This window comes from Leptosomus discolor, chromosome 6, assembly GCF_034619465.1.
Source record: "Leptosomus discolor isolate bLepDis1 chromosome 6, bLepDis1.hap2, whole genome shotgun sequence".
Taxonomy (NCBI): Eukaryota; Metazoa; Chordata; class Aves; order Leptosomiformes; family Leptosomidae; genus Leptosomus; species Leptosomus discolor.
In genome coordinates, this window is record NC_141396.1 from 22,874,413 (window position 1) to 22,888,334 (window position 13,922).

A 13,922-nucleotide genomic window follows, 5' to 3' on the forward strand; every position below is an offset into this window, starting at 1 on the left:
CTACTGCAATTTCTTCTCTTCTGTGAAGTGGCCTTTCATGCAATTGCCATTCTGATACACAGGGCTGGTCCCCTTCCTTCTGCACCACACCACAGATTTGTAGAGGACAAATGCAATACTAGCCAGACCTAAGAACAGAAGAGCCAAGATGTCCAGGCAGAAGTACTCGTATAAGGAGAGGTCATAGACAGCAGGGCGAAGATATGGTGCACCATCATGGCGAAGGATGTACTCCAGCCAATAAACTGTCCTATTGAGAGCATGCATCGGTCTGTCCAGGTGCAGAGCTGAGATGTACTTGGCTGCTTTTCTGTAGCTGCAGGGGAAGAAGACAAGAAGTTATCCTTCTGACAGGAGCTTCATAGCTGAGAAGTGGTCTGAGGTGTCCAGTGATGGTTTCAAGTCCCAAATGATACCTTGGGAGAGTGGCAATTTTCTTTCATGATTCTCTTCATGTATGCCTCTGAAAGCCACTCTGATGGCAATCGTTGGCCACAGCAGCACAAGCCAGAGTGCATTTTACTTTGTGTTTTGTTAACGAGACTGGCAGTTCAGCTCCCAAGTACCTGCTCAGTGGGTTCACGTGAATTGCTGCTTTCTGAGGGGAGTTTGCACCCAAAGACCTCACCCAGCATCAAGCAACAGTTCTGTACTTGATGACTGGACAAGTCCTTCAAGGTACCCAGTTGCAACACCTTAACAATTTACACTTGAGGTCAGTAGTTGAGAGCTCCTAATAGGTAACAACAACAACAACAAATAATCTTGCATGAGTCCTATTAGAAAGTGGGAGCCCTGTATCACTGTGCTGCAGCAGATCTGGGAAAGGGCAAAGTATCTCGTTGTCAGAAAACAGATGGAGCATTACCTGCAGTCCACTCTGTGCTAGCTGCTTCTACAGAAAACTGTTTGGACAAGACCAGGGAGATCCCAAGGTGAGGTTGTGATCTTACTTTCCCTGATGACAGGCGGGCATTAAAACTAGAAGAGGTTTGTGCCTCAGCATCTCAGAAAGCTTTCTAAGCAAATTACAGTCGGAGTCAAACAGGACTAGATCATGCTCTTTAACAGCAAATGCTGGAGTATCTCCTCCTGGACCGCATCTCAGGATTTCAAGGCACTAACACGTCTGGCTGGCTGAGCAATGCTTGCAACTCTGCTTGGTCCAGAAGGCACCACAGGCTGTGTAGGGGTCAACACAAAGACACACTGGTCCCTACATACAGCCTGTATCAAGGAAGAGCTCAATGCTGCTGGATGCCTCACCTGGGATCAGATATAACTGTGACAACAGCCTGATAAAGATCCTCTTCTTTTACTCTGCTCCAGTCCATAAGGATACCCATGCCCTTTGCCTGCACTCTGGTCATGATGTCAAACTGGTCCCCATAGAAAGGAAATCCCACCACTGGCACACCATGATAAATTGCCTCAAACACACCATTCATCCCGCAGTGGCTGACGAAGGCTTTCACGTTGGGATGGCCTGCAGGCAAAGAAACAGCAGCTGGTCAGTGTTTTCCACATAGAAACAGGGCTACCAGTGGCTTCCTCAACACATAGCGTTCATGTATGTTTAGGGAAAACTAGGCATGCTGAGCAGAGAGGATGTTGCCCTTTGGCAGCCCAAAACTTGCTGAGTAGCACCTGGAGGGGGAGGGAGATAGGGGCCAAGATGCAGTTTCAAGGAGGTGTTAGGTAAGGACCATGTCCTGCACAGATCAGACTCACAACAAGCAACGGACTCAGACCCACACAGGTGCTGTTGTCCTTGTATGCCTTTGCTGTGGTTTGGGCTAAACTCAGGGATATTGTTAGCAGCACACACAGAGCCCAGCCTTACCTAGCAGGTCATTCTGGGGCAGCCACCCCATCATCATTGTATTCTCACCCAAGTTTCTTGGCTTCTGCCCAAAGTATCTGTGGAAGGAGATAAAGGAGGGGAAAAAAAGGGGAAAGGAAACACACAGAGAACAATTATAAATTCAATCAGACCAAGAGATGGAAAGCAAATTTTGTGTTTTGAGATGAATCACCCCTCAACATTGATTTTCATCTAACTCAAGTTAAAAGGAATCTCATTCCCTCCTCACCTCCACACCACCCGCTGCGGGAGGCGAGCGAATGCGCCAGCCATCTTCTCCACCAAATTGCTTGGAAGAGCTCGAATTCCGATGCCAAAGGAGACAACAACAACACCCGCATCTGCTGCTTCCACCCAGAGACGCAGACCCTGTGGGCAAAACACACACAACTGCCTTAAAGTCTTGTTGGAGAAATGCCCTTCCCAGTCTTGCCTCTGCCAGCAGAAAGTTGTCTACGGAGAGGATGAAGCCAAATCCACCTGGAGCACAAAGCTACGTGGTTTTCACCAGGCAATGAACTCTAAAACCACTGTGATTTCTGCACCCGGCTAGGCAGAAATTACTTGAGCACCTGCTGGGCTTGGGAGCTCGCAGGAAGGTGCCCAAAACTTGCATTTCATAGCATCACCTCCTGCTTTGGAGGTAACACAATTACTCTGGCAAGGATGGCTATGAAAATACAGGGCCCACACAGAGGCAGCCAGAGCAGAGAAAGAAATTGGACTAAAAAGAGGAAGGCTATTTTTCATCACCACTAAGGCAGGAGGCCTGTCAGGGTCTCTAGCTGTAGGCTGATACAACAGACAAAACATCATGCAGGCAGAGTCAGGAACATCTTGTTGGAGATTCCTCACAAACTCTCCAATGTCAAAGGCTCCTGGAGGTCGTAGAATGTTTTGACATCTTGCCAGGAGACTTGATAGCTACTTGCAGGTAGCAGATTTAGTTTTTGGTTACTAGGTAGAGAGGTAGCTACAGCTCCAGCAAAAAACACAGTTGTTTGTCCTTTGTTACAGAGGATACCTGTAATGAACAGGTGTGTATCTAGAACAGAGTCCATACCAGAAGGCTGCGGGGAGAAGAAATCGTCCACCATAGCTGCTGTGGAGCAAACATAGACTGTTCCCTTTCATGCCAGACTAGGCTGAGCCTGTTTCTCATCATGGATTCTGTCCTGCTTCAAGTTTCCCATTTATCACAGGCAAGAGCATTTTAAGGAAGTTTCATAAAATCTGTTTTTGAATTTGAATACTTCCTTGAAATAAACACCACAGACCATAAAGGGCAAAAAAAATAGTTCTCCCTGTTATTAAAGGAGAAAAATAGGATGATTAATTCAGAATATCTTACTAACAGCAGTCTACAGGTTGAGAGATCATAGTACAGAAGAGTTACAAAGCACATTTTAGTGTTACTCTCTGGAGATATTTGTCCTTTGTTGTACGCTTCAGGGACTCAAACCTATCTTTGCAGAAATGCTTAAAAAGCCCTAAAACAACCCCCAACAAATAAGAATAAAAAAAGTTTACAACTGTGGGATTTTGGTTTCTCCATTCTCTTGAGTTTCACATCCTTTGAGCAATACAACCACTAAAACTGGTAAAGAAGAGAAAGTGCCTAGTTTTACTCTTCTGAAGAAAAGTACAATGACTCATAAAACAGATAATTACGTTAACCATTATAATTGGGCCTTAACATTTGACTTTCAGAAACAGCATTAAAGTTGCTAGGGAAGGATGGTTGACCATTAGAAGTTTTCACCATCTCTCAAATATTTATCTGTATTTCACAGAGTCCTAATTAGAGGAACTCACAATCATGTTTCAAATATGAGTAAACAAACACCTTAATTACATAACTCTGCTCCAGTTCAGATGGGAGATTCCTTAAGCTACACCTAGACCTACAGAGGCCCTCTCCTCTGCTGGCATCCCATAGCCTGGACACAGACATGCCTACCTGCCAGCATGACAGCCATTGCCTACTTGCAGAGCTCCAGACTTATCTCCATGATTCTTCCCTTAGACGCCCTGGGATCTGTTCTGGAAGCTGTGAAGCACATGAGTAATGCCCCAGCAAACAACTCCCTTCTTTATAAGGCAGGCACATACATGGACAGATCGGACCAAGCCACTGTTTTGCAAGAGCTGTGAGGCAGCCACTCTCTGACACAGCTTTTAGAGCACCCTACGTGCATTGCATTACCTGCATGCTGTGCCACGTGGGAAAGGGTGATGTGCAGCCATACACATCTGGAGAACTTCTGTTCTAAAGCACGTGATCTCACTTTTTCCTTTTAACTGGAAGGAATTGGCACCCACAGTCTCAATTAAAGCTGCCATCGGAGATCTTGACAGGCCTCTAATCACATGAAACTTGATCTTATCTCCATTTCAGTCCCTTAGTTAGGACATCAGGACAACCTGACTTCCCAAGTGTCATTATCCATGTTTATTTCCCCTAGTGTTTGTAAAAGTGGTAAGGCAATGGGAGGAACAGCAGACAGATCCTGTTCTGTTCCAGTATTGTCTTCAGCTGGAGGCTTTAAGAGCTTGTCCCTCTAAATTTATTACTTGGGATAGTGAGGTACAGACCAGAGAAAGCCTCTGGGATGCCTACGGAGTTTTCCCTCAGGGCTCGACCTTGAGAAAAAGGGGATGATACACTTCAGTTTTGTACACTTTGGGATTTCACACTGGATTTGATGAGGGAACAAGCGCAGCTCTCCCCTATGGGTTCTTAAGACTACAAGCTTGAGGGCAGAAACGCCCTGCGAGAAATAGGATTAAGGAGGAAATTCTGGATTGACAAAAATCAGTGATGAAGCAATGAAGACTAATTGTTCTTCCCATTTTCGCTTCAAATACAGGAACAAACTATTCATGATCAAGTCCCAGGGGCAACACTGCCAATTTAGGACTTCCACACACCATTTTACACAGACAGTGAAGCCAAATCCTGCTTCAGTGTGGACAACTTAATTCTACATCCTTCCTGCAACCCCACAGTCCTCAGTGTTCCCTGTCTCCCTGCTGCACCTGAGCACCAAAACACAGCAGCCTTCCAGACCCCTGGGGCTTCAGAGCTTTCTACAAGTTTCTTCAAAATAAGATTTGCACTGAATAACTCCCCAGGTTAATGTGCAATCACAGCTCAAAGCTTTCCTGCACTTACCACTGGAAGTGGCTTTGCAGGCTCAGCGAGGATCCCCCCTGTGAAAATGACATGGGGGAGTGTCGGACGGGGAAAGTCCAGCACCACATCATTACAGAGGAAGAAGAGACTAGTTCCATGGACAAGATCCAACATTGATGTCTTGGGCTCCACCCTATGTTTCTCCATGAGACGTTCAAACTTGGGCAGGATGACCAGCTTTGTAGCCACGCGAGTGATCATGTAGACTAGGAGATTCCAAGTCCTACCAAAGAAGCCCATCCTGTCTGTCATCAGGGAGTTGAACTCAGGGACATAGGCAATGGGGGAAGTGGCACCAATCTCCGCTGGGAACCAGAAACCAGTGGAGATCACAGCATATTTGACACGGAGAATATGGGCCAGGATAAAGCCGCACATCTCATTGGGGTCCACCAAGAGCAGGTCAAAATGCTCATGCTGGAGTTTCTGCAGAAGGGTAGAGTTTCCCAGCACGAGGTCACAGTTTTCCAGGTACTTCTCCAAAAACGAAAACATCTCCAGAGAGGTCATCTTCCCTTGAAAGACACGCTTTATCTTCTCCTGCACCCAGGCATCTGCGCTCTCTGTGCTGAAGATACCCCAGTACCTCTGCATGCGGAAGCCGGGCAGGTAGGTTTCCACATCCCGACCCTCATGAAGAAGTAGCACGGGGTCATGGCCCCGGTCAGTCAATGCCTCTGCAACTCGCATGAAGACTCGCAAGTGGCTGTCAAAGACTACGGTGGGCATGATCAGCACCTTGGCACAGTGAGATGGCTCCAGACTGAATGCAGCCACTAGGAAGAGAAGAGCAGAAGGGCACGGTAGCACCTTCATCATCTTCATCATCTTCATCACTGCAAGGAGAGAAACAAGCCATTAATATAGTATGAAATGCTCTGTCATGTACTTGGGCAACTAACAACTGGGATGGTAGCTGCAAGCTAGAAGCTGGTTGAGGAGAGCAGTCCAGAGTTCATCATTGGGAAAAACAAACAAACAAACACCCCCCCCCCCAAAATAATAAAAAACCCCAAAGTCAGATATCAGGGTATATCAGGAGAGTTTTCTAGCAATTCAAAACCTCTTCTCTCTGCTCCCAGGCTCAAAAGCCAGCAGACTGACTTGCAGAGAGTTAGAGAGGGAGAATGGCTGGTGGAGTTCTGCTGGGTCACAGCATCAGCAGACACTTGCTGCTCAATCCCCAGTTACTACTATAGAACCAGCACAGTTGAATTTCATTTCTATTTCTGTCCAGCAAGAATGGCTGGTTCCCTCTGAGCAAGGTGATGTCTGTGCATGCTCACTGGGAGGCCTGCAGAGCCCGGTGTAAATACTGAGAGACACGCTTTGGTTTTGGCCCTTGCAAGGCTGGCAAGCCACCTTGTCCAGCACAGATGGGACAGGAGCGAGCCCAGGTCACAGCAAGGCCCTCCGAGAGGAACTGCAATCCCAAAGAACACAGCAGGGGTGTGGACAGAAAGCTGCTCTGCTACAGATCAGCCGTGGGAGGATGGGGAGGCTCCAGCGAAAGGGCCGGGAAGGGAAAACAGGCGCCAGGATACTGATGCACTGGAAGAAGGCAAACCCAGAAAGCAGCCCCAGAGATAACATGCAACACCCGTGGCACACTGACACCCCTTAGTCACACTCCTACAGCTGTCATCCCATTCCCAGTTTGATGAAACACCCAGCATTTCTGTTGTGTAAGGGATGTTGCTCCACCACTGGAAGCAAAAGTGCCTCACCCACACCTTGTATTATTTTGGGAGAAGAATTGTGTGATAATTATTTGAGAATAGTCAGAAGCAGAGCCATGTCCTGAGGACCCAGTCCAGACATGCTAGGAAGGGTGAGGGGAGAAGAAGTTATGATGGGAACAATTATAGGTGAATTTTGGATGGCCCCACATGCTAAGCCCCAGGGAGGCTGCAGGGATGTGGTAGAGCAGAATTTGGTACAAGATTTTCTGCCAGCCTCTCCACTACTGCTTGATCAATTAAGAGGCAGGAAAAAGTAATGGATAAGATCCTGCTAAATAAAATCTTCAGACTCCCCTCAGCAGCTGGATATCTCTGGCCAAGGATAGTATGTGGCGGTTCAGACATGGGAGAGTAAAAGTGCCATACTCTCACCCCATTGCTTTCCTGTGCCATGCTGGGACAGGACACGGGAAAGAGAGCAGCTGCTGGCTGAGACTTTCTCCTGTTTCAAAAGCAGCTCCTATTAGTGCCTGGACTCCCTGCCTTCCTTCCCAGGGCCAATCGGGTTGCTGTGCCTGCAGGAGCGATGAGAAACACAAGAAATGCCAGCAGATACCAAGCAGGTGGTTGGACCCACCAGCAAGAGCTCCAGGAGGATGGAGACAAAGGTGATGGGCTTGAAAAAAGAGAGCAGAAGCCCTGAGAGGAAAGCAAGGATCTGCCCAGCATCCTGCCTCTCTAACAGAGGGAATAGGCTGGCCCACGCCAGCAGCACTGGCCACCACGGAGCTACAGCCCATCAAGCTGGTCTAGTTCTCAGCTTACTTGAGAGGCCCAAAGCTCAGCATCAGGGAAGGTAAAGCATTTGGCTATGACATTGCCCAGCAGATCCAGAGTACGTGCAGCTTACAGGGGAGGGAGGGACAGCAGCCCCATGACTTCTGGCCTTCTCCAGGACAGCAGAACACTCAGGACAGGCTCCATGACAGGAACGGGTATAGGCTTGGTGGGTCATACACATGCATAAGTACGCCAAGAAGAGCAGAAGTGGTTTTATATGTGGGGTAGTGTGTTTTCTCCTTGGGCAACAAGTAAAAGGTGAAGAAACAGTACAGGTGAAAGGAATAGTTATTTGATGAAAAAAATTGTCACCCATCTTCATGTCCTGCTATGGACCTATGTGCCAGACATTGCTGAGATGCTCAGCTCTGGTGGGACCCTCTGGGGGCTGCCAAAATCCAAAAAACAAGCAAGCTGTCAATCTCAGCCCTCAGGCCAGGGGCAGATGCTGACACAGAAGACTTGCAAACTGCTCTTGGCCACTTCATCCCTTCCAACATCAGGAGCAAGCTCCAAAGGTACTGGCTCAGGAACCCCTTCTTCCTGCCCAGGCAACAAGGGAAGCTGTAAATCTTTCTAAGTGGTGAGAGGATGGCAGGCTGCAGGAAGGGACCTTGTCTCCTAACCCAGCTCAATACCACCAGAGCTAATGTCTGCTCTGTCCATGGCACCCTGGCCACAGCTCCAGTCCTAGATCTGTCTGGATACAGGAGGCAGGGTTACAACCAGGCACATCTGCTTTTTTGTGCTCCTGGGATGTAATGAAGGCATAACTACCAGCTCAAATGGCAGTATGCTGCTCTCCATCTCTTGCTAAGCAACTAGTCACTGTTAGGATCTCAGGCTGAAAGCAAAGGGGAAAGATGACCTAGACCTTATGCACACAAGGGCTAAATGACCTAGATGAGGGAAGGCTCAAAATCCACCTGCTCACCTCCCCGCTTTACCTCTTACCAAAACTAAGCAACAAAGCTGCCCCACAAGCTCTGCAGCAGGATCCTCCAGCAAGGACAGGTGCTGTGGCCAGTGCAGCACCACCGGCAGCATAGGGTGCTGGCTGCAGCCCAGCCCTCTGGCTATGGGAGCTCAGCTGCCAGTGTCAGGCTGCAGGCAGGTGGTCTTCAACAGAAACCTCCAAACTGCTGGGCACAGGAACACGATTCTGCAGGGAGGTGAACTCACAGCCTGCACCTCAGCAGAGATGCGAAATCCAAGTAAACAACAGATGCCACGCTAGATCCAAGAGCAGAGCAGACTGAACCACGTCCTCATTTGTGGTCTGGAAGTCCTGGGCTGGGGGCTAAATCAGATAAATATTGCAAGAAACAATGCTGCCGTTGCAAGGAGAAGGCTTGTAAAGAGAGAATAGAGCCTTCCCTGTTTTCCTGACAAGCGCTCGGTAAAGCCACGCCGACTGGCTGATTTACGCACAGCAATTACCATAACACTACAGTTAACACTAAGAGCCAGAAGTCAGGGTTCAAGAAAACTATTTAAAAAGCCTGTGCCACAGAGGCTTTAAGTTTCACCGCTGCAGCACGCAGGGCTGGGCAGGCACCTTGGTAAGAGCCAGGACCAGAGCCTGCTGCAGGACTGGGCAGAGGGAAGCCCTCGCGTGACTGCCACTGCGGACAGCAGCATCCCCCCTACCCTGCACACCTGCCATCCCTCAGCTGCTGGGGGTTTGCTTTCAAAGCCACAGCAACCCATTGAAATTGCAATGGGAGGCAGCTGAAAGGGAGCAGAGAGAAAACAGCCCACTGAAACCTGCCTGAGAAACCTCTTACTGGGATAAAATTTGCCTCTTGATTTTGCCCTATTTAACATGTTTGACAGGGTATGACTTTGATATTGTTGGAAAATTACACGAGTTTAACTTAAGCGAAGTAACTGAACAGCCACAGCTCTAAAGATAGATGTTTCTTTAACTCAGGTGCCTTTTATTAGGCTGCATTACAAAACCTTTGACAGCAAGCAGTCTAGGCAGAGAAGCCCACAAAGAAAGGGCAGTGAATAGACTCCAGTGCAAGGACCCTGCTCTTTACTTCTCTCCCTCTCCTCCAGTACTTTGTATTACCTAGTTCCTGCCTAGGACTCAGAAGCCCATATCCATGGGGCCGAATTATTTCCCTTTCTGCATCTCTATCCAGCTCTTGCCCATAGTGAGAAGAAACGTTTTCACTGTAAACTTCTCAAGACTAAACAAAGCAGCACAATTCATTTTAAGCCAAAAAGAAAAGGCATCTTCACTTGGATGCTCAAAACTCTTCCTGAAATAAGAAATCAAAGTTTGCCTCATCTGTTGGGTATGATCCAGAAAAAACAGGATCATCTGCTACTATCTAGTTGATGACAGCCAACCCAGTTGTGGCTAATTTATGGAAGCCAAAACTCCATGCAAGCAGGCAGGTATGCAGCTCTGAGAGCAATTCTACCACTGCAGGAAGATGTCGCACTATAAGCAGGAGCCGCCCAGGGGAATCTCTAGTAAAAACCTAGAAGATACAATGCTGTATAAAGTGAACTTCATAAAGCATCTGTTGAAGCAGGGAAGTCTAACCATCACTCACATCCCCGTGCTTGGTGGGCTTCTGTGCTCTGGTTCTGGGTTACCACAGACTCCTACTTCAAAGTCACCTTGGTAAATAACACTAACACTAAAATACTAATATTAGTATTATGGTAAACTAATATTAGTCAGTATACCAATAGTGGTATAAGTATTTTAGTATAGAAAACAATAATCAAGAAAAAATCCTCCCCTTCAAATATAAGCCTCCCTAGGCAGCCTACAGCACTGAAATTTCCAAAATATTGTTCGCACACAGAATGTGTCAGAGAGAACCTTTCTGTCATTTTTCTTTCGACATCTTCATGGCAGCCTGCAAGAAACACAGAGAATTAAGAAGGCCCAGATCCCCAAAAGACCAAAGGGAACAATTACAGCAGTGATCAGGTCAGCATCAGGATAACTCATACTTTGCACCACACTCGGTGCTACTGCTTCCAACAAGGACATCAGATGTGCCCTGCTCATCCTCATCTGTTTTGGATAAAGATTTACGTAGTCCCAAATCAGTTCAAATCAAATCAGTTTTGGGACTTGGGCCACCTTCAACATTGTTCCTGGCTCATCGGAGTCTTACGGAAGAAGCTGTACAGACAAGGTGGGAATCTATGGGCCAGCAGGAGGTTGGCAGTCACAGCCAGGGAACCATAGTACTAAAGAAAATACTGGTCTGTAACAACTGAGAAAAAAAAATAAAGATCTGTATTTCAGCTTGTCAAGGCATTTGAAACTACACACATCTCCAAGAACCTGAGCTGAGGGATGGTGCCAAACACCATACATCTGCATGCCCACTTGGCCTCTCATCATACATTAAATCTGTCTAGGTGGTAAGAGAGATTCTCCCCACTCCACATCCACAGGCTTCCTGGTTGTCTTCTAAAAGGGACAGAGATGGTTTGTGACGCCACAGTGCTCTGCAACGGGAAGTTCTTCTGGATGGCCTTTTCCCCTTACTTGCAACACAGCTGCAAGACAGAAGCAGCTGATAGGAGGCTCTGCTCCTTGTGAGTGGTCTCAGGTCTGTACTATGGAAGCACTTGAGAACATTATTTCTAATCCCTGGATGCACGGGACAGAAAGGCTTGGGGCCATTTCCAAATATTCATGCGAGCCATAGACCTTGAAGTTAGAGCACACGCCAGTTCAGAACACGTTTTGGTCTTAAGAAGGGGTTATGTCTGTACAACAGTCAAGTTGAACAAGTTCTTGAGACTGCAGAGGAAACTGGAGAGATGCAAGTGAACCAAACTTTAGAGAAGTCGTCAAGGGTGGCATGGAGGAAAAGACTCTTCCATTTACTGCCCTTTCATTTCAGCCGCTTTCTTCAGAGAAGTGCCACATTAAAAGTCATTAAACACCCCAGAAGGTTGTGAAACCTTGTGTAGGAAGCATCGGGGACTGATAAAGTCCTGACAGACAAGTCTGATCACATTTGACAGAATTACAGTAGAGAAGCTAGAGATGAGTCTTATCTTCAGTAAAACAATTGACGCCCTCATGTAAAAAAAAAAAACAACACAAAACAAAACAATAAAACCAAACCAAACAGTTCTTTGGCTCTGAGCAGACTGGAGGAATGAGACCTGGCTGAGCTGCCATAAACAAAGGTTGAGGAGGGATGCACAGGAAGAGGAGGTAGAACAGGAGAGGGAAGAGACTCCTGAGATCTAATCTCCTAGAGGAAGATGAAGCAAGTTACACAGAAGCGCTCTGAACGTTTGTTCAGGTGCCAAGGCTCTGATCCTGCACAGTTAAGCAAATGCTTAACTCGTGCCCTTCAGTAGCCCCATCGAAGTCGCCCAGGCGGTTCACGCGCGTCCTGGCAGAGCCAGGGCCAAGCTGACAGCTGGGAACCCGAACCGCCTCCCTCTCTCCTTCCCCGCCGCAGAGAAGCATGCTGGTGCCTCTACGACCGGCTCAGAAAGTTCAGGCCGGTCCTGCAGCGCTCACCCGGCTGCTGCCACCGGCTGCGCCCACAGCTCACGCCGAGCCAACCAGCCGGCGCTGCCCACCGGCGCCGCTGCCGGCACCGGCGGCAGAAGGACCCCCCTGCTCCTCCTCCCGCTTGCACGGCAGCCGGGCAGGACGGCCGGCGGCGGGGCAGACGCCGCAGCCCGCGGCCCTGCTCGCACCGGCGGCGGTGGCGGGGCGCTCCCCAGGGCTGGCCGCAGGCGCCCCGACAGGGAGGCAGCACCGCCCCGGTGGGGCCGAGAGCCGCCCCGGCGGGATGGGGGGTGAGGAGCACCGGCCGCAGCGGCTCCGGCGCCGGCTCCTCTCGGACCGCCCGCCCGCCCCGGACCCCTCCGCCGAGCCTGCCCCGCCGGCAGCGGTGCCGGCACCGACCTGCAGCGAGTCCCGCCGGCAGCGTAGCCCGAGCCGCGGCACGGAGAGGCGCGGCTCGGCGCGGCGGGGCCTGCCCCTTTCAGGCGGGCGGGCGGCGGGCGCGGGCGGGGCCGGGCGGCGCAGCCCCGGCCGGCGCAGCCCCGGCCCGCGCAGCCCCGGCCCACGGGCCGCACCCTGGGCCGCCCCGCCCGACCGGGCCGGGCCGAGCTGAGCCAGGCGCTTGGCCGCCCCCCAGGCAGGGCGGGAGGGTCGGCAGGGAGACCGCGGAGAGCCGCCCCCGCCGCTCGGGCAGGAGGGGGCAGCGCCCAGCAGTTCCCGCTCATGTTTCCAGCCAGGCCGGCGTGTCCAGCAGGCGCTGCCGGGCCCTACACAGACTCTCACGGGGCCACGGCCAGGGCCAGGGCCAGCCCCCGCTGCGGGCTCTGCGATAGGAGTGGGACGGGGGCCAAGGCACTGCACACGCGGTAGTCAGGACAGCGAAATGGAAAGGGAAGCGCACAGGGGCAGTGGGACGCTAGGGACAGTGTTCCTGGGCACCCTTCCAGGTACAGCACATGCCAGAGCGGGATGTCCTGTTATTCCAGTTCCAGCATTAATCACAGCTGAAACTGCAGCAGCGATGCACAGGGAACCAGGCCTGAGTGCTCCGCGAGGTGTTTCATTCACACCAGGAGAGCAGCAGAGAGCAGAGATGTAGGTTAAGCCTCCCTGGCAGCTGCAAAAGCTTGTGAAGACAGCAGTTTTCCCCTAGGAGTACCAAACACATGGAAGCTTTGAATCTTGTAAAACATCCCCCCAGCACTTCTTGCACTTGCTCAGTCAGGCACTGATCTCCAGTGAGGATAATTACATTCTTTGCATCTGCTGCTGAAACTTCAGATAGTGTTATACCTTCTCCTGCAACATCATGTCTGAGGTGGAAGGCTATAGCAGACAGCAGTGGTTACAGAGCTACTGACAGCCCAACGCACCTGGTGCTTCATCCTGACCTTTCCCTGGAGGCTTAGCACAAGGAGTAAAAATAAGCATGACAGCACACAAGACCTCCTATTAGCAAGTTTCTTTTCCCTGCACACAGTCACAGAGGAGGAAGAGATCTAAGGGGACACAGAAATTACTTATTTTAACCAATTAACAGAATTATGCCTGTTGTTTCTTATTCCCACAGGCTGGTGCTACTTACGTTATATTGCCAGCTGCCATACAGCTAATTTGGTAGCAGTATTTGAGAAGAGCTAACCAGACCTGAACAGCCTCACTTTGTCTTGGTATAAGCAAATATTCTTCTAGAGTTTTCTCCAAATTTCCTGCAATCACTGGGCACCCAGCTGCACAGGGCACCTTTCACTGCGGAAGGCCTGTTATAAGCACACGAGCATGTAACTAAGGAGACCAGAAGTGCTTGTAGACAGATGTAGAGAGACA

General features: G+C 49.7%; 1 protein-coding gene across 1 annotated transcript; it reads right to left on the reverse strand.

The window, feature by feature from the left end:
- On the reverse strand, window positions 1–5,888 carry LOC104351754 (2-hydroxyacylsphingosine 1-beta-galactosyltransferase). The gene is made up of 5 exons (XM_009957924.2): window positions 5,040–5,888; window positions 2,094–2,233; window positions 1,844–1,920; window positions 1,267–1,486; window positions 1–316 (listed from the first exon to the last, which is right to left on the reverse strand). The coding sequence occupies exons 1-5, from the start codon at window positions 5,886–5,888 to the stop codon at window positions 1–3; spliced, it is 1,602 nt and encodes a 533-aa protein (XP_009956226.2).
- Window positions 5,889–13,922: the final 8,034 nt, after the last annotated feature.